This window comes from Bactrocera oleae, chromosome 2 (genome assembly GCF_042242935.1).
Source record: "Bactrocera oleae isolate idBacOlea1 chromosome 2, idBacOlea1, whole genome shotgun sequence".
Taxonomy (NCBI): Eukaryota; Metazoa; Arthropoda; class Insecta; order Diptera; family Tephritidae; genus Bactrocera; species Bactrocera oleae.
In genome coordinates, this window is record NC_091536.1 from 15,462,834 (window position 1) to 15,484,582 (window position 21,749).

At 34.2% G+C, this 21,749-nt stretch overlaps 1 protein-coding gene and 1 long non-coding RNA gene across 17 annotated transcripts in view; one reads left to right on the forward strand and one right to left on the reverse strand.

The window, feature by feature from the left end:
* Nucleotides 1–1,244: 1,244 nt before the first annotated feature.
* Mhcl (Myosin heavy chain-like) overlaps nt 1,245–21,749 on the reverse strand; it is a 129,157-nt gene continuing 108,652 nt past the window's right edge. For 6 of the 16 annotated variants that reach the window (XM_070109719.1, XM_070109712.1, XM_070109713.1 and 3 more), the window contains 8 exons: nt 16,676–17,041; nt 16,416–16,598; nt 16,253–16,348; nt 6,199–6,514; nt 5,485–6,127; nt 5,025–5,405; nt 4,810–4,956; nt 1,245–3,327 (listed from right to left, as the gene is read on the reverse strand). In XM_070109719.1, coding sequence (XP_069965820.1) covers nt 3,141–3,327; nt 4,810–4,956; nt 5,025–5,405; nt 5,485–6,127; nt 6,199–6,514; nt 16,253–16,348; nt 16,416–16,598; nt 16,676–17,041 — 2,319 coding nt within the window. In that variant the 3' untranslated portion in view covers nt 1,245–3,140. Of the gene's footprint in view, nt 3,344–4,805; nt 4,957–5,024; nt 5,406–5,484; nt 6,128–6,198; nt 6,515–16,252; nt 16,349–16,415; nt 16,599–16,675; nt 17,042–19,141; nt 21,732–21,749 lie in introns of those variants that run through there. The other 10 variants (XM_070109742.1, XM_070109739.1, XM_070109736.1 and 7 more) reach the window with 9 other exon arrangements.
* On the forward strand, nt 13,034–14,818 carry LOC138857352 (uncharacterized). Its single transcript, XR_011396425.1, has 2 exons — nt 13,034–13,519; nt 14,616–14,818. It is a non-coding gene; the product is annotated as an uncharacterized lncRNA (long non-coding RNA).

Below are 21,749 nucleotides of genomic sequence, written 5' to 3' on the forward strand. Positions count from 1 at the left end.
AATTGTACTAAATAAGAATTTATCTTATGTATTTGTTTTAATATTATTTTAGTTATAATAATATTTTAATTATTTAAAAAAAACATAAACTTAAAAAATTAATACATTTAAGAGGACATAAATATATAATATTCAAAGCAAACTTAAATTTAATGAAATAATAAGTATTTTTGATGTAACTACAATTTCAATTTATCTACGCAACAATAAAAATAAATATGCAGGCGTTGACATGAAAGTGAATACGAAGTGAGTACGAGTGAATTCATCCGAATTTCTGTTGTTGTGAAATGAAGTTATTTGTGCTGAATTTTTTTTTTGTTATTTTTTCGCAAAAATGGCAATTCGAACAGTATAAGCGAAAGACGAGTGTAACCAACTACGCATTGCATGTTTTGATTTTATTTTCATTCGCAATAGAATTACATACAGAATTACAATTACATATGAACTTTAGACTTTTGAAAACATACATATTTTCGTTTTAAATTTTTTTGTCTTAAAAAAAATATTTCGAAACATTTTTCAAGCGTTTTCGATATTTTGATGTCAAAAATTTGTGAAAATGGTTGTGTTACTTGAGAGAGTGCTACTTCTTACGAAAATATTTTTAATACATGTCAAATAACCTTTTCTATTTTTTTTTTCGTAATGTGCTTGCATGCTACAAATATATATGGTTGTTACTTCAGAGCGTGCTTCCTCTTACAAAAAAAATTTTAATCCATAATGTCAAAAAAACGTGTTTTTATTTTTCTCATGAATTTCTTGTTTACATTTTGATAATTTTGTGTGATTTACAATCTATTCGTATTCAGTTATCACTCAAAAACGTATTTTCATTGGTTGAAATCTTTGAAAAATTTATTTTTGAATCATAAAAATAAAACAAAACACAAAAAACGGCTGATTTTGACATTATGAGTCAAAACATTTTGACAAATCGCTGTATATGCGCTAACGGCACAACTTTATATAATTGGTGAAAGCCCCTCGCAAACATTTATCATTCACTACTGTATAATTATTAACATAGAAGCCGTCCTATGATGTTAAAATTATGACTAACTGTATTTGATTATACCAGTTTTATAGACTTATACCAAATACTTTGATTCACCACTCTTTTAATACTGTCGTATCGAAGACAGCAGAACAGATTTCCCCGTTCAGCTATTGCCTATTAAAGCAGTGAATATATAGAATTATATAAGAAAAAAAAGAAGGTGAAAATAAAAGCGTACTTTCAATTGTAAAATTTTCATATATTTCATTTAATTGTATATGTATGTAAATGGTATCGAAATTAATTACATAAATTATTCATTCATAATTAAACAAAAAAAAACATGCCTAAATGTTATGTAAATAATATTTAAACATAATCAGAAGATAGCATAGAAATATAACGTATATATATACATATGTATATATATATGTATGTGTATATATGAAAATGTATAGCCATATTCATATATACATAAATATATAGAAAAATATAAAACAATAAATTGTGTAACACATATAGTACAATGCAGCGGAAAATTATAAACAAAGTAAAAGATATGAAACATTAAAAATCAAAACTTAACATGTCAAGAAGTGTCAAAGCGCTGCCGACATTAGAATGGATATCTGATTGCAATTAGCTAAAACTAAAAAGCTTGGTCTATGAAATAGGTAGCTAATTTTTTTTTATCTAAATATGCTGCAGCTGCTTCAACACCTCTAATTACTTAAATATATGCATTTAATTAACATTTCGTTGTTTCTTTTAAAAATAAAGTATTACATAAATACAAATTGTGCAAATACAACAGATATAATGTATTTGTAATGATAATTTTTTGCACAGACAAATTTTTTAAACTTAATTTTTGTGATTTTGCTTTACAGCGTTGCTTTTGTAGAGCAATAATTGCGACGAAAAAGCGAGTACTTCGTTAAGTGGGCTGAAAAGCGTATGCCGTTATGTGTTTTTAGGCTAAAAGGACTTAAAAAGGATGCCAAATGTATTTTCATGTAGCGACAAAAAATTTCGATAAAAAAAATTAAAATGTGAACATTTTTTAAATTTTTTACATTAAAAAAATTTCTATAATGTGATTTTTAGACGCCTTGCGACTTAACACACTTGCCCAACAATTTTCTAGCTTGCACACAAACATTCCGAAATTTCCAGCTGCACATAGCAAAGCCTCTAAGTCATAGTTGGTTCTGTTTTCGTAATAGTAGTATGTATGTAGTATCCTACATCATTCGGCTAACTTAATATTGCTAATCAGCTATTATATGTATGTATGTATGTAAATGTGTGTGTGTATGTATATTTGTTGGTCTGCATTTAAAATATGCTTGTTTTGCTTTGACTAAGAGTTTGTTGGACTAATAATTGTTATTAATTTAAATTTTCGATTAAATATTTGTAATATTTTTAGTAGCAATAGTAGTTGTAATAGTTGTTTTTGTTTCGGTTTTTCCCACCAAATCTCTATGTATCAAAATATTAAAATATTTTTGTTTTGTTTTGTTTTTGGTAATTTGCATTATTTTATATTTTTTATAAATGTATGATTTATGCAATTTTGGTGTTTTCTTTTTGATGCTTCCATTTGGAGCATTTTTTTTTTAGTATTTTTATTTAGATTATGTCCTTTTTATATAACAAAAATGTTGCTCAGACTCTGCGTGTCAATGGATTGCCATTTTAAAACTTTCGCTCTCGCTCGCTCAGCGCATTCATGCTTATACCGCTACGTTACACCGCTGTTGCTCGCTTTGCAATTTTATATAAAATTCTTATTCTCAAATACGCAATTGGAACGCATTTCTCGACAAATTATTGAATTATTGCTGACTCAGTAACATTCGCATTATTTTGCGATTTTTGGTAATTTTCTTTAAAAATTTTTTGTTTTTAATTTACTTTTATACTTTAAATTTAAAATTTTTTCGCTTTATTTTTGTTTTTTTTTGTGAAACTAATGTTAAAATTAAGTGAAATTCAGCAACACTTCACTTGCATTCAGCAGCACACAACGCACGTCCTTTTTCGCTCATGTATGTAGGTGTGTGATCGCGTTGCGTTACACTTTCACTTCCGCCACTGCCGCTTCTTCTTCTTTTCGAGCTACTAAAGCCTACGGCGTAGCATCGCCATTCTTCAAGCCTTCGCTTTTCCGCTCCATACTAATACTATTCGTCATCGTGATGGTTGTTGCCTTTTTGTCAACGTCATTCGACGTCGCATCCGCTTTGACATCCTCTGCTCTCGCCAGCCGCGCCAATTTATGTATATGCGGTGATGATGGTGAGGTCAATGTGATTCTACAATAAGAAAAAGCTTTTGTTTTTGTATACACACAAAACGTATATCGGAAAGCGGATCACGAAAAATGTGGTGGGCAGGGAGAAGTGTGAGTTTTGCAAACGAATGAGTGAAACAAGTTGAATGATGCAAATCAAATGTGTAAAACAAACGGCAGTTACATTTGAATAAAACAAAATAGCAAAATTAAAGTGAAAGGGGTATATAGTAGAAGACGTGTGCCAGGATGTGGATGAATCGGTGCATGTGATTTGAAAATTTTTTATTATACCAAAAGCCGATTAGTAGTGATGGAGATGGTGTTAGTGGTAATGGTGATGGTGTGGCAGTTGCAGGAATGGAGTTGTTGGTTGTTTAGGTGTCGAGGTGATGGTGTATAAGTGGAATATTTGATTAGAATCAAATAATATATATAAAATCTAAAATATATATACATAGATATGCACATATTTACTAGCATTTAATACAATATTGCAAAACTGTTCTTAATATAAATAATATTTACAAAATACTTTAAGAGTTAACATGTACTGGGCATAACTGTTAATTAAATTCATAAATTTTCTTTGCTTTTAAACCTTTCAAAGCCAAGAATCTAGTCACTGCGCGATATTAAACTTTTTCCATATTAAAAAAATATTCTGACATGTCAACTTCAACTGGCTTGTAAACAAAGAATTAATTGACAGAATGACTTGTAACTTTGCATGTGTTCTCACGACAGATGTACCAACTTGAGAGAAAATTAGTGCTAGTAGTGCTATTTCTTGGTGCGACCAACCAACTTTTCAACCAACCAATATATGCTATAGTTGTCTGAGCTGAACAATTTCTTCGGAGATTGTACCGTTGCCTTGGACAATAATCTGTGCAAAATTTCGTAAATACATCTCGTTAAATAAAAAAGTTTTCCATACAAAGGCATGTATTGGAGCGTTCAGTTTTTGAGAGCTGTATGTTGCCGATATCGGCGCTTCCGACAAATAAGCAGTTTCTTATAGAGAAAATGACGGGTGCAAATTTCAGATCGATATATAAAAACTGAGGGTCTAGTTCGCGAATATACAGACAGATGGACAGACGGAGATGGCTAAATCGACGCAGCTCGTCATGCTGATTATTTATTAACATACTTGATAGGGTCTCTCCGACGTTTCCTTCTCTGTGTTACTAATTCATCGTGGCAAATTAAATATACCTGTTGAGGGTGTAATGAGCCAATATGGGCAGCATTTCGAAGCTCGAAATTGTCTGCACGATTCGAAGCACAATATTATAGAAAGCTATTTTACAGATGTGATAAACTGATTGTCGTATTCTTTCGTTAAACGCATATTCGAACACAATATCATACTTGTAAAGATTAAACAAAAACTTAATTTACAGTTATGCCAACCAAGACCCGTAACTAATAATTTATAGTTTAACTTATTTATATTTTAATAATTAATAAACATGAAAGTCATAGAAACACCGCTCACCTCGGACTGTTGTCATCCTTTTCATGCACCAACGTTTTAGTTGAGCTCGGGCTCATCAATTCGCCGTTTGTTTTGCGTTTTACTTTGATGGGGCGCAAACGCTCCTCTAAATCGCTGAGCGAACCGTCTGTACTGTGTGAGTCCTCACTAAAAGTGTTAGGCAAGCAAAAGATCAAATTTAAAAATTGCTGTGCTAACACAATTGATTCACAAACCTGTCGCTCAAGTCGTCATCGCCCTCTTCCATAGCCTGTTGCAGATCGGCAATACGTTGTAGCGCCAAACGCAAATCATTCTTTAGCGCCGACGACTCTGATTCTACTTGTTCAAGTTTCTTTTCGAGATCTTTGCGTTTCGTCACCGACTCTTGTTCGCGTGACGCCGCCACATGGTACTCTTCGCGCATGTCACGCAAACTCTTTTGTGATTTCTTGAGCGCATCTTGCGCCTGCATTTCACGTGCCTTCGCTTGCGCTACATCGTTCTGTACCTTCTCGAGTGTTTCTTTAAGTCGCGATACTTGCACTTCGAGTCGTGTGCGCGTAGCTTGTTCGAGGTCTAGGCGGGATTCTAGCTCTTTGGTGCGCAGTTCCAAGCTGTAATATGGAAATGGTATAAGCAAGCATATTGGACTACAACAACTATCTCGAATGTTTCTTCTATTCTATAACTCACCGTTTCGACAGCATCGCCGTAGATGGATCAGCCATACTCTCCACATTCTCCAAGCGTTGCTGCAAGTCGTTCACCTGCTCCTTTAGATTATTGCGGTCTGCTTCCAATTCGGATAACTTGAACTCATACTCGGAAGCAGCGATTTGTTCGGTATTTAACTGTTTAACAGCAGCGCTGTATTTCTTCATTAACTCTGCGAGTTCCTCTTCGTTCTCTTCGATTTGTGCCTGCAATTCGGCACGATCGCGATGCGCTGCATTAGCACGGTCTTCTGCTTCATTACGTCCCTTCTGTGACTCTTCGAACATAGCTTGCACTTCGGCGAGCTCAGCTTCGGCCGCTTGGCGCGCTTTCATTACGAGCGTACGCGCTGATTCCGCGTCTTCAAGCTGATTGCGTAGCTGTCGTATGAGTGCTTTGCCGGGCGTTTCCGCCTTTGAACGCTCCAATTGCGCTTGCGCGTCTTTCAACAGCGCCTTGTATTTGCGTAGATCACGTTTCAGTTTTTGTGTGGCTGCCTCCTCGGCCTGACGATCCATGCGATCTTGATCCTCCATCGATGAGAGTCGTCGCTCTAGTTCGTGCTTTTCGCGTAATAGCAAAGTGCGCTCTTCGTGCTCAGTCTCGAGTTGGCATTCCAAAGCTGTTCGAAATTAATTTAAAAATGTTTAAACAGTCTTAATAAAAAAATAACTTCAGGTCATAAATGTTTACCTTTAATCTTCTTATAAGAGTTGTTGCGCGCTTCCTCCAACTCGTCGTCGCGTTGTTGCGCCTCACGTCGCGCTTCTTTCCGCATTGTTTCGAGCGACATTTCCAGTCGCAATTTGGCTTGTTCTAACAATTGCACCTGCCCGGCCATCTCATCCAGTTCTTCTTCTTGTTCTTTGACACGTCGATCCAATTCATTCTTTGAACGACGCAGCTGTGCGATTTCCTCTTCGGTGCTGCCACCGAAAGTCATCTCCTCCAGTTCACGTTGTAGCGACGCCAACTTCTCTTCCTTGAGTTCGAGCTCAAGACGAGTGTCCTGAAAGAAAGTAAGAATATGCCATTAATTTATTCTTCTACCAGTATAAACAATAATAGATGATATGTATGCTGTAAAAACTGTAATAATTGTGAGTATGAGAAAGTTAGGATTATTGAAATAATGGAGTGATTTAATTTAGCATATATTGAGGAGAGAGTAAGAAGGGCATCGGTTGCCTTAGAGCTTGCTGTACAGGAGACATAGGGAAAATTTGGGAACACTTGCCAAAGATGGTATTTTGGTTACACTTGCTAAGAAGTTTGAACGTCTACAAAAGAGCGGCTCTCATACACACAAACAGCACTTAATGCCATTTTAGCACGCGTGGACATTGTCAGGCGTTCCCGCGAAGTGCGCTCTAAGACGCAGGGAAGCTCGGTAAATAGAGGAATCCGAAAAGGGGCATGATGAAATTCCCTACTCCTTCAACTGCATGCCTGATAACTTGGAACACAGACCTAGTGCCTGCAGGCTATTTAGAGAAGTCTAACACTTTTTCACGACAGATTCCATCGAACCCCATAATTACCAATAAAGAATGAAGAGGAAACCTGCAAGAGTTTTAATTTTTTTGGTATCGATCTCGCCATCATGGACTTCCATATTCATAAAAGAGATACGGTCTCTGAATATCTACAAGTATTAAAAAAGATCAAGGGGCTGTACCTCTTCGATCTGGTGGAAAATGAAAATCCACATTAATCCATTGCTTAAACTTCTGCATCTTACTGCCGCCAGGTATTTAAGTTATTGCTTATGTTTTGTGTGATGTAAATATAAATAATTTACCTAGGCGAGCACGTAATGTGGTGCAGTAAGTAAACCGTTATTATGCTTAGTAAAACATCAGCAAAACCGTAGCACGGAATGAGCATGTAATGCAACAATCCATGGCGGCGATTCCGCGAAAAATGTTGTGCAATAATTAGAACAAGAATTTTCCAAGTAAAAGAAAGAAAGAACTACTCTAATACATACCGACATAGGAAATGGTGGCATGTCGTTAGTCTACTTAAAAGAAGACATCAAAATGAACCGGTTGACCGGTTTCTAGTGGCAAACGCGTGCCCAACTTTATCGCAGACGGATAATAACAATTATGGCGGAGGGCTGGCGGGACTGGGGCTCAACGATGTTGCAATAACCAAAGTACGCAACTCATTGTGTTTGTCAGTCTAACAGTGCAATCGATCAGCCAGCCGACTACGGTCATGACTGCCACTGCTACTGGCGGCACATCGACTCACTGACTTACTGGCCCCACGGGCACAAGCGTTCATGAACTCCGTTTTGTTGTAATTTACGGTTTCATTTTGTATCGCTTTCCTTGATCTAATAAATACAGCTGCATCTACATATGTGCGTATCTTGTGGGGCAGTGGGCCGCTTTAGAAGACAACTATTAAATTAACCTAACGGTCTGTCTAATTGCCGTCACACTGGTGTGTTGTTGCCTCGGGCATTGTTGTTTTCATTGCTTTCATTTTGTTTTAAAATGCTTAGGTAATTAGGCGCGTTGAAGCGCAACTCAAATGTCAAAGTGGCACAAGCATATTAGCGCCGCGCGGAGCAAACTCTCTGCTTTTAACTTTAGTAGACTTTCCGCAATCGCTCTTTTTCCGCTCGATTGCGACAAGCGCTTAATAGCTGAGAAGTCTTTGATTGTAAAAAACAGTTAAACTAATTTCAATTGACGACGGAATAATTTTTAATCACTTTAATTTAATTATGACCGCAGACAAACAGCAATTGTGGAAGCGACCTCAAGACAAAGCATACAAATGAAGACAGATTTAATAATAACCAGTTGACTCAAGAACGCCTACAATTGAACTCGTGGATGCTTCACTCTTTGCAGTTTTTATGACGATAAATATTCACTAAATCATATTTATATTCATAACAATTCGTATGCGAGGGTTATTTGATATCTAAGTGGTTTTTTTATTCATTTCTTTTTTTTTCGATAAAAATAATTTATTAGAAATAATCTACTCTCTTCAGTTCTATACATTTTGTCGAAGTATTGCTTTGTTTTTTTTTTTTTATTCCAAGAATTATTTTAAGCTCGTGAAAAGTGGTATTTATTCCAGTGCTGACCTTTTAACTCATCCAAATCTCTAGTTAACTGCAACTGCTGCAACAATTATATCCACTAATGTTACTACATTGGTAAGAGCAAATACATCACAGACGGATGTATCCAGTTCTGCTTCGGTTGCATTCACCAGGCTGTCGTGAAAGCAGAAAATACTAATCAAACAAAACCTACATATGTGACTGATGCCATGTTTATGAAACAAACAAGCTATCTTGTTGATGGATTTCCATATTACAATAAAGATGTAAATTTAAATTTAAATAACTTCAAGCACCTTGCGGTCCATAAGGTCTTGTCAAAAATTGGCAATAATCTATCAACATGGGATATTAGACACTACCAAATTTGCAAGCCTAATTGTTAGGGACTTAACGAATTGCCCTCGTATGCCACTATATAAGTGCATACAAATTATACATATATTTTTGCAACATAACTGAAAACGAACCATTTAAACAATAAGAAAATTGCAAGTGCCTGAGAAACCGCAGAAACGGGAAGTGGCTTGTGCTGCGACCATTTCTCTTTGATAATAATTAGCGAAGCGAATAACTGTGAATTTGAACACAAAAGGATTAAAACTGTTGTAAACGGAAACAACCTCTATGCTGATAGCAATTTATCTAGAGAAAATACAACTTTAAAATAATATTAAAATACAATTATCTCTGTTTAATAAATAAATCGTTAATTGACTTTTATAGGATTATATATAATATTTGAATGCGTTGATTGGTAAAAAATGTAACTCAATAACACATTCAAATAATAGTGTCAATTAAAAGGCCCTAATCTTTGTAAAAACTGTTATATATATATCATACTTATAGTATCACAATATTCATAATTTCACATATAATATATTGGGATATTATCAGAGACATATAAGCTTACGAGTCGCGAAACGAACAAACAACTTGCACTAATCAATTATTGATTATTCTAAAGAAAAAATCCGCAAGTTATAAAAGACTCTAAAAGAACATCTATCTTGACGGGGTTTGATGGGCCTGAAGAAAAAATCAAAATACGAGTATTTTTCGGGAGATGCATGTATGGAGGGTACGAAGATCATTTAAACTCTTTATGAAACTTAAATTGCGTTTTTTAGCTCTCTAATTTTCGGGCCAAAGCCATCAAGCAGAATTAAAATACAATAGAAAACAAAGTTTGATCAAATAATTTCTAAAAATAGTATAATTATCATACAAAACACTAATACGAATGTACTTTTAAGAAAGTATATTGTTTGAACTGCATACTACCAACAAAGATGGACTTGGCACTTTGCGGCCCTGTGAGTTCAGACAACTACTAAAAGAAACTATTGAATGCCAATATTTTCCAAGTAATTATCGTTTTAATATAGCGAATGAAAGAAAACTTGATAACGATATGATTTGAAATCGAAATCAATTTGCAATATCTTCGCACGGAATTTTTAAATTAAAATGTTGACGGAAAATTTCGGTTTCAATAAAAAATTTGTTCAATATTTGAAATTTAAACAAAATTTGTATATATCAATATAAATATTTGAAGCTTAGTTAAAATACATTTCATTAGCCCTGTATGGAAATCCTTTACGATTTAAAATGTAACGCTTCAGTTTATTTGTATTAAGCAATTTTCGGAAAGTACTTGTAGTTATGCAATGTATGATAATGTATATTTTTTCTTTCTTTATTTGCTTCTAAAAGAAATAAATATGAAGAAACCGGAAGCACAAAAACTGATAACAGCGGCAAGATAGTCCCATAGACGGGGTTGGTTTATTATAAAGTTTCTTCGAAAGCGAGCATTCTTTGAAGCAATTTTCTTGTACTAAATGAATATACTTGTATATAAGTATATATAATATGAAATTGAAAAAAATAGATCAAAATTAATTTGCAGAGTATTTAGTGATCTTTAATGGATCAAATGGTCAAAATATGTCTAAAATAAATGTTCTAGTTCTATTTACAAAATAAAATCGTGTTTAAGTTAGAATGTTCTAGAAACCAAAGAGCGTTATTGATATCATGTCACCTGATTACTTAAAAAAAAATATGCTTGGAACAAGTTTAGCACATACTAGACAAACTAGAGTAAGTAATACAGCATCTTATCTACTTTAAATCAGTGAGCTACAAATATCACAATGCCAGCGCCATCTACCGGCTTTTTGAACATACTTATTTCCATATATTCTATTTGATAATTTTAAACACAAATATACACATGTATATATTTGGAGTATACATATATCTATGCATAAGGCGAAATTTAAATTAAAGTTGTCGCGGTTTAGCTTGGAAATTGTCATCAACTCCGTGTGAAGCAATGCAACCATTTAAATCTTGGCAGTTATGTTGTTGATGAGTTTGAGTTTATGATGAATGGATTCTGAAGAATAGTGAGTAATTAATATTTTAAGAACTCTTTTTATTACTAAAATCCGATTGAAAGTGAATTTTGTGACTTTAATAAGTATTTGAGGTTATATCGAATCTGATAGACACAATATTTTATAAGGGCATACTATTGCTATGAATAATGATGATATCATAGTCGAAAGAAACACGCCGATATCAATGATATTAAAAAAAAAATAATAAAATAGCAAGACTTTTGGAAACCTGGTGTAGGAGGACCAAACGAAGAAGGATTTAGAGAACAAAATAAGCAACTAGTTTACTTGCCTCTAGGCAACCGATTTGATCTATGTTATTTGCTATCAGTAGAAAAGGGTGATAGTTGCTAAAGCCTACTACTAGAATTCGAATATTTATTGTCAAAAGATTTTCGATTTTGTTTTTGTTCCTACTTTGTTTCATGCTATCAAACCTTTAGTGATTTAAAAAAAAAAACAATTATTTTACTAATATCTTTTGCAAAAGAAAGTTCCATAGCATAAATTCGAAAACTATTTACTACATTTTAAATTGTTTCGGTACACCACAGAAGTTTCGTTTCTTCTTTCGGCAAATGTCGAATATTTTATCACCTTAAACCAGTTTAGTTTCACTATAGAAAAGCTATATTATGGAGTACAGTTTACACGCCCTAGCACATTGGAATTTCAAAATCGGCAATAATTCATTTGAAAAAGGTGAGCATCTTAAAGTAATAGTGTTAAGTGCTCTGTAGCCGAAACGGTTCGTAACTTCGCATTTTTCTACAGGGTTTTATTGTACTTTTGCATGTGAGTACGGAAACATATAAACGGAAACGCATATCTTATAATATATACAGATTTATAAACATACAAGCATACATACTATATATGTACATATGAACATATGTATGCTTATAAATAGCATAATTATGCATCTGTTGACAAAAATATTGGTAAATACTTCAGAAAAATGAATGGAACCTACTTGCAGCAGCGAAGTAAAACGCAGGCGACTCATCCTTTATGGTGGTAATATGTGTTATCGTGTTTTATTTGTATGTATTGAATGCACAAGTATATAATTTTTAAGCGGTGGCATATATGTATAATGTGTAAAACATATGTACGTGTACTTATGTATGTATGTTTAAATGCGACACTACACAAATTAATAAAAATTCCAGAAACTTGGCAATGAAATTTGGAAATTAAAAATTAATTTTACAACGTAGATAATACTTTCTGTTTAATCACACATTTAAAAATGCAATGGCGCCCATTAACTTGGAGCTCCAAAGATTACGTTGACGTTGCAAACAGACAAATTTGTTTGTTTTGTATTAACACAAATGTTGTAACTGCGCTACAACAACAAAAGGTACAACAAACGTGCACTTGTAATAAACTCATATAAATAATAATGCAACAGCGCAGGCGTCACAACAACAACATTAAATACTAAATATAAGGCAAAAAACACTAAAGTTGTAAAAGTACAACAACAAAATTTAACAAAAACAGTTTTCCGCAATACCATTTACTCTTTTATGATTTTTTTGTTTTTAATTTTTAAATTTTTGAGTCCAAAGTTTTTTTGTTGTTGCGTGACGTTAGTTTTTGTTTTTAAATTTTTTGACTCAAAAAATATTTGTCCAAAAGGGTCAATAATACGATAGGGTGTTGTATGCTGTATTTTTTTTATAGTTTTTTTCTTATTTCGTCACCCTGCAAAGGCACATTTTTTTGGTTTTATTTTTTGGTTGACAGCTGTGTTGAATTAGTTGAAATTATTCAGGTGGCGCTACAAATAATTCCATTTAAAGAAATATTTGTTTTGTCGTCAAAGTCTGCATTCTTTTATGGCGCTAATGAGTTATTCATATTTTAATGCTTTTTAACGCCAATTAATTTGTACCAAATCAATTATCGCTTATCAATTTACTGTACTTATTTTCACTTTTTCACACATACATTTTTGTTCAACAGACAAAAAAAGACTCAAATTACAAAAATAAATAATTCGTGCAAAGCCAAATTTTTAAAAATATTTTTATGCACAAAAACAACAACTAAAGAAACACAAATAAAGCGTTCCGATATCTTGTACAAAAAAAAGAATAGACCGCGTCGAAAAAACGTGCGTGAAAATGAAACGTACACAACCAACTGATAGCCGGTTAGTTCGACAGGCTGGTTGACTGCTTCACTGGCTGCTTGATTGTCTGATAGTTTCCAACTCAGTTGTTTATTTGTTTGTTTCACATCGCAGACAAAGTTAGGGCACAAACAAAGTGGAAATAAATAAAGAAGTCAGTTAAAAAAAAAAAAGACACAGAAACCAGAAGAAATGCGAGCGGAACACAGAGCTAAGTAATCGCCGGGGAGTGGTGGTGAGAAGTTATCAAAGCGTAGCTAATAACTAACCAAACGGCATGTGTACATACATATGTATGTGTATGAAAAAAATGCATTGCTCCAGAGTTTTGTGATTCTTCTGACTGCAGACAGCACTATACTTTAGGTATGCAGTGGTTGCTAGAGTAGTAAAAAGTAGCAACAATGCTGCAAACAAAAAAATATAACGAGCGCACTGAAATGTTTGCTACCGAAGCGGTAGTGACTGACCGAATAATGAATGTTTTCGGTTAACGCATTTGTATCACAAGGTTTTTAAGTTTTAAGAAGAGCGTTCACAATATTAATTAATGTTTTAAAATAAGTTTGCCACGAAGTTTGTAAACGTTAAAAGGAAACGTCGGCGACCCTTAAAAAAAAGGGGCCGATTTAGCCATGACTGTCCGTCTGTAGTAAATATGAACTAGTCCCTCAGTTTTTGAGATATCATCTTAAATTTGGCACACGTTCTTTTCTCTCCAAGAAGCTGCTTATTTGTCGATATCGGAACACGATAACATATAGCTGCCATACAAACTGAATGATTGGAATAAAGTGCTTTTACGGAAAGCCTTTTTATTTGACGAGATATCTTCACGAAATTTATTTAGCACGGGTTATTGTCTAAGACAGTTGTGTAATTTCCGACGAAATGGCTTAGTTTGAATCATTATAGCATATAGCTGCCGTACAAACTGAACGATCGGTTCCAAGTGCTTGTATCGTCACTTTATTTAGCATAGGTTATTGTCCAAGGCAAGGCAAAGGTGCAATTTCCGAAAAAATCAGATCGAGTCTCTATAGCATATAATATATCTATTGCTGCTATATAAACTGACCGATCAAAATCCAGTTCTTGTGAGGAATATTTTGTATTTGTGAAGGGTATTATAGCTTCGGTGTTGTTATTTTCTATATCCGACTAATTATATTTATTATTATATATTTCGAATATTTAGATTATCAGTATGCTTTATAAATTTCAAAAAAGGGCTTAACAACAATATTTATGATTTTTGAAAAAAAAATGTTTTTTTGTATATTATTGTATTATTGTTGTTGTTTTCATTATGTTATTGATTGAAGATGCATATTACTCAACATACACTATTTATTTTTATTTCTTTATAGAATTTCTCGAAATTAGATTTGTATTATATATTATATAATACAACCAAACAATTTATTTTTCAACTAAACCATGCGTTTTAATTTCATTTTAGCCATCACTGTTACGCCGACAGTTGTCGAATTGAACAAGTTTGAATGTTCGATGTACTGGTGTGGAGCGAACCAATGTCAAGTCAACATATGTCCAACAAATTTTAAATGACCAACATCATACAACAACTGTATAAAATGGCAATATGTTAATAAAATGTTCAACAAAAAATAAATATAATAATATTATATATTAATAGAGAAACAGTGTGCGCAATGATTGACTATTTCATCAGCGTTGAAAGAAAATATATACATACTATGTATGCCCATTAGAGAGACGTGTGAGAAAGCACACTGAAAAAATGCCACATTTGAAGGAAATTTTTGCTATAGGAAAGATATAGGAAGTGATTGGTGGAAAATGTATGGATTAATGTAGAATGTACATAACTCAAAACATATTTATATTATACATAGGTAAAGGAGATAGATAGATTTATATATAGGAAAAAGAGTTCAAAAGAACTTCAATATTGATACACATGAGGTGTTCCAATTTAAAAAAAAAGTTTAATGAAACGTCGATAAATTTCAATTGCAATCGGCATATGGATTACGAATAGCAATTGCAAAAGATGTTTGTTTTGAAACTTATGAACATATTCATTGATCATATAAATGCTTATTTTGGGGAAGTCATACATTATTTTTTTAAGTTTTTAACTGCTGTTTACTCAGATCTCCTTATTGTATTTGCTATTCTGCATGGAAACTTTTTTTTTTTTTTGATTACATTATAATCAATAAATGATTATTTTTTCTGGTTAGCTGTTAATTTATAAAAACGTATCTGATACGGCCTTTGTAGGAAGTCGATGTGTACATATATATGTGCAAGGTAAGCAATGATAATCATTAAGAATTTAATTCGTGTAGCTTAAAATATTTCCCAAAATCTTTAGAGGATACTATTTGATTTTGATTTAAGAGCAGATTGCTCTAAAAGAGAATGGGTTGTGATCAGGGTTTGCGAATTTTTTTAATTCAAAAGTTTAATCCCGATGTTGGGATTAAAAATTAAATTTCCAAGATATTTGGGATTAAAAATTAGAAATATTACTTTTTGATTTGAATGAACGCGAAGAGATGTTAATTCTAAAGAAAATTCTTAATTATATGCTTATTATTCAAATTTCTTGTTTTTATCTTTTAATACGGTAGTTGGGATTAAAAATTTATAATATTTTTTTTGAGGTTAAATCTTTTTTCTATGTTTTAATTCGGTATGCGGGTGTAAATTTTTTTTTTTTAATCTTGTATGCGGGATAAAAATTTTTTTTTTTCAATCCCGTATTTGGGATTACAAATTATAAAACAAATTTTAATTCAATTAGTTTCTTTATGCATTATTTGCAACCCTGGTTGTGATACAAGGTTTTAGCAACATATTGCATGCGCTTTGACATTAATCACAATCTCTCGTATCAATTCGAGATACTACATACAAGTGCGAATATTTAAATGCATTTTATAGACAACTTTTTAGGAACAGAAATGCTATCGAAGGCTTAACAATACCAACTATAAAAAAAGCAATATCACTGTTAGAAAAAATAATAATTTGTTTTTCGCCAATTTTGGGTGTTACTTACGACTTTGCTTCAACAATATTCTTTCTTTTAAAAACTTAACTCACCGCTAATGTTTGCTCCAATGTGAATTTCTCTGCGATGAGTACGTCCTTTTCACGTGATAGCCTATCCTTCGTTACTCTTTCCTGACGAGCAGCATCCTATGAATACACAAAATATGTTAATATAAAACAATGAATGACAAAGAGTTTGGTGTCTACAACTAACCTGCAACGACTGACATTCCGCATCGAATTTACGTTGTTTCTTCTCCAACAAATTATTGCGAGCGTTCTGCTCTTCGAGCAACATGCGCAAATCATTCATTTCATTGGTCATTTTTTGCGCTTTGCGCTTCCATTGACCAACAACTTGACGTTGCTCCTCGACCTCTTCGTAAGCATCGGAGAGCTAGTAATAAAAATAATAACAATACATTTTTTTCTATTAAATAATGAATGCAATATGCAATGGCTTGGCATACGCACCTTCTTCTCCAGCTGTTTCTTCAATCCAACTAACTGCTCCAAATCGTGTTCGTGTTGCGTCTGCAAACGTCGTTTAGTGAATTCAAGTTCGCGCGCTACACGCTCATACTTCAACTTGTAAACACCGCTGCCGCCTTCCTCATTCTCCGGATCCTCATCTTCGGATATACCATTCAAATCGGATTTGGCGCATATTAGTTCCATTTCAAGCTTCTCGCTTGTCTCTTGCAAACTTTTCACCTTGTTTTGTTGCTCGTTGAGTTCCTTTTCGAGTTTCAAACGTTCAGCAGTTTCCGCTTCGAGACGTTCGGTGGCGATATTGGCCGTAGAACGCTCCTCGGCGAGGTCCACTGTCATTTCGGATAACTGGAAATTTGAAAAGAAAATAAGAAAGCGCATTAATATTGACGTAAATAAGTGTATACCATACATAAGGGTGTAAAAATATGTCAGCTTTTATAATAGAAAATTTGGTAAGTATATTTGTAGATTTTCTAAAAATATACAATTTAATAAGTTATTTTAGCTCTGCGAACCAATTTTTTCTTTCTTTGTTGTAAACTAATTTTATTTCGTGTGGGTTCGAATATTTTAACACCTGACCAAAAAACAAAATGTGGAAAAATTACTCATACATTGCTTTTGTTGTTCCGGTGTTTGAACTATTAACATATATATATATATATATATATGTAGATCAGATCATTTTATTATACTGACACACTAAGATCCTAATGTGTCACAGTACTACTCATGGATGCATGGACACATTTAAACACATACATATGTACACTTTGACGCAACTTTGTTGACGCGATTGTCAATGTCAAAAACCAGTCATTGAAAACAAGAACAACAACAATTTTAAGTACTCATATTGCTTTTGGGAAATTCAAAGACTATGAACAAATGAAAAATAGTTTCATTATCCACTTGATTTTTGATCGTAGAAAGAAAAGGAAAAAAAAATATTTTGGAAATTTTATGATTGGCATGGCAGGCATTCAAAATTATTTTATTTTTGTTTTGTAGATTTCATGAAACATACTAACAGTGGAAACGATGGTGACAAAACAGCCCACAAAATTGGCAATCGTATAGCCAACGAATGTTTGATTTGCTGTTAGGTACGCAGAGATGTACATATGTGCATTAGGGTGAGATACGATACGTTTGATTGCTGACACAGTCATAAAGTAATAGGAAATCGCTAATTTGTTTAGTTTAATGAAAAGAATATCAGCGTGAACATCTCCTGCATAAGATCTGATTTTATGCCGTTCAACAACGACAGAAGTAAAAAAAAAACTTTTACATCTAGTTGAATTCTGTATTTTCACCACAACAATATGAACATTAACAAAAACTTCGTCAAAACAAGGATTTATTTTGATGATGAGTTAAGAAACTGCTTAAAAATCAAAATGGAGCATATGTAGACTCAAGGACTAGAATCAAGAATATGTATGTGCAATTTTCAACTTTTTTAAATTTGAAAGAAAAGCTATATCGTTTCTAATGAAAAGCTTTTATGTACAAATATTAATAAATAGTCAGTCGAAAAAAGATTCGGAATTAAGAAACACCCTAATACACATTTCTATAATATACTCCATAACAATTTAGCGTCCAATGATTACGTCCGCATTAAAAATTTAATATAGCAAACAAAAAAATGATATGTAGATGTGCGTCTATACATATGTATATATCGAATAAAATTGTGGAATTTATATTCATATCAATATATATGACCTAGACCGATAAATAGGAAAAGCAAACATATATCTTAGATCTAACAATGGAAAATAAAGAATCTCATCTAAATTAAGACATTGACAATGAATAATTCTTAAAGTTCTTTAAAAATGCAATAATTTAGTAATATTGGATATTTATTTTGTATATGGTATATGTTTTCGAAAAATCAGTTTCTTAAATGAAGTGCTACTGAACGTTCTCATTTAATATGCGCTTTATAACATAGATTATGTTAACGCCAAATTCCTTACAATGTTATTATTAACTCTACGTCACAAACTGGAGTTTGTAGGCAATTGGTGTTTAGTACTGAACACAAATCATAAACACCGAGTTTCTTTACCACAATAATATTCCTTATTTTGCCGGAACGTTAACTGATTCGATTCTAAGCTAGACTTTGAGCACTAATGTGATCAGAAAAAAACACATAACATGTTTTTAATAGAGAAATCGTAAAGAAAACAATATTTCGGACACTTATTCGATGAGCATAGCACTAAAACGCAATGGCTAGAGACCAGAAGATAACTGAGAGTAAGATGGGTAAGATAGAAAAGTTAAACCTTAAAGCTCTACAAAGAAATGTAGTCATTTATATTCTTTAAATATTTTTAGAATAAAAATACATTACTTATTAGCATAAAGAGATATTTTTTTCATTGAACTCATCCGCACACTTTCGATCTAGAACACTTTTCCTACCTCATCGAAATTATTATCGTCTTCCTCTTGTATGGTGCGATCATCATCATCATCATCGGCGACCGATAGTTCGCGTGCGACCGAATTTGAGCGCGAAGTCGGCGTGTGTGGCAGTGTTTTGCTCAGTTGAAATGCCTTGGTGAGAATATTTTGCGAAGAACGAGTACGTCCAACCGATGAGCTGCGCTCCATACTATTACGTTCCCGTTGACGCTCAATCAAACTAATTGTATCGAAATCATCATAAGCCGAATTGGTTGGTGTGGTGCGACCACTATCCAAACTACCGCAAACACTGCCTGTAGGACCCACCGAGGCTACACGACGCGTACGTCTGCCCAACGCTGTCCATTCTTCTTGCACATGATCGGTGCGACGCAAAAAGTTCTGTATCTTCTCCGAAAGATATGCTGAGGTGGTACGTGGATCCTCATATGAAGGGGATGGACGAAGCGTTTGATGCACCGGTTGCTTCTTACAACCCAAGACGAAAGAGAGATTTGCATCGAAGACCACTGGAGATGGTTCAAGATTATGCATTTGATAGACATCGAGCGGATCACCACGTGTGTATGTTTGTGGAAAGACGCGTCTTGGTGGTGTCGTAAGACGTGATGATGTAGAGCGACCATTTGTCATGCTAGTTGCATACGATGTGCTGAGTGATGAACAACGTGAGGATGTCGACAAAGCCGGACTGGGTGAACGTTGCGAGAGCATGCGTAAACGCTCTGATCCGCTACTACGTATAGCATTTCCACTCGAACCGGTTGTTGAGAGGAAATCTGGTTTGGGAAGAGGTAGTTTCAATGATACCTCAACGGCTGTTTCGTTGGCAGAAGTCGAGGTATTACTATTACCGCTAGTTCTTGAAGATAACGACGACGCCGACGAAACAGACGATGAAACACCGTTACTACCATAACCATTACTGAGGGAAGACTTGCTTGAATAGGTATTGCTGGTAGAGTTGATGGAGGAGGCAGCGTTAGCTAAGGATTTGGCAAGTCGGTATTGGTAAGAGGATTGACTTTTGGCATCATTTAATATGAGACCATCTTCCGAATCGTAACTGTGTTGCGTACGCCGTGAACTACATGTTATCGAGGTCGTGGAATTGGTGACGTTGCTGCTGCCAACGCGTTCCCGTTGATTCGACAACAATTCTACTTGTTTGCGTGCACGTTGTTGCTGAGCTTGTGGCGGTACGGGTGGGCGTGAGGAAGCATTGGTACTAACCGAGGTGTTGGAGGACATCGAGGAGGTGCTGCCGCCGCCTTTACTTAGTGGATGAGGGTGATCTCCGCCATTAATGGGTGGCGGTGGTGATAGAGGACCATTGGTGACGCTTGAGTTGGCTGTATTCGTGTTTGTTTTGGACGACAATACAAAGGTGCTAGGTTTTAGAAGACCGGTTGAACTTTGCGGTTTAGAACTGCGCATAGCTTCAAGGACACGCTCTAAAAATTTAGAATTATCTAAGGACTTCTCACTGGCAATTTGTATATTGCATGGTGAGTTTTGTTTTGTTTTGACATTTACTATAGGCGGTTGAGGAATTTGGGATTTAGACACGGACTCTGATTGCGTGCTAGTCGAAGTTGTTGTGTGTGTGACAGTGTTGCCATTTAATTGTGTTTTATGTGTGGTCGTTGATTTAGTATTTTTATGACTTTGTAACTGAGTTGTAAGAGTAGCAGTATGCGTTTTTGTCAACTCCTCGCTAGTATGTGTATCTGTTATGGTAGGGACTTTCGTCGTCTTTTTTAATTGCGTAATGCTGCCATTGATTATACCGGGATTCGTAATAAGCTTGCTCTTGCTTATTGTTTTAGTTGCGGCAGTTTTGGTTGACTTGACAGCAATGCCGGTGGATTGTGCTGCTTCTTCTTGATTAACAGTGGATACTTGCGGTGATTGAAGCTTCGCTGTTGAGCCAGTACGATCGACGCTTCTCTTGATGATATCAACTTTTATACCATTTGCGTTCTTTTCGACTGTAGTAACTTTAGAATTTGTCAGTGTTTCTGTTGAGGATGAGCTGTTTGGTTTAGCGTGGTTATCTCCAGCCACTTTATTATCGCTATTGCCTTTGTTTGCGCTTTCCGCAACCAAATCAAGCGCTGGCTGTAATGGCGCCATTTTGTTGGGCGTCGAATTTGTTGAGGTTAGATTTGTTTGTAAATTAGTGATGTGTGGCATGCTGTGATGTGCTCATTACGAATTAACGGCATACAAAGGATTTTATAAAAAAAAAATAATAATCAATGCAACAAAGGGTTAAGGCATTCACTCTGGATAGGTGGAATAAAGACTGCTACGACTTTTTGTGATGATGAGTGATGAGGGATGTTCTGCTAATATTCAGTTGATCAGAATTCTTTTGACTACTTTTTTAAACTGTTTGAGTATGCAATCTTTTTGTGTAGCTGGTATGTGAAGCCTTTGTCGTTGGCGAATTTATTTGGTTCGTTTGTGAGTTTTCAATTTCGTTGGTTTCGTTGTATTTTCTTGTAAGGCGAATCGGTTAATTTAGGGTATTTTTATACATATGTATTTATTATTAAAAAAATATTAATTTAAAGTTTTATTTTTAGCAAAAAACTTG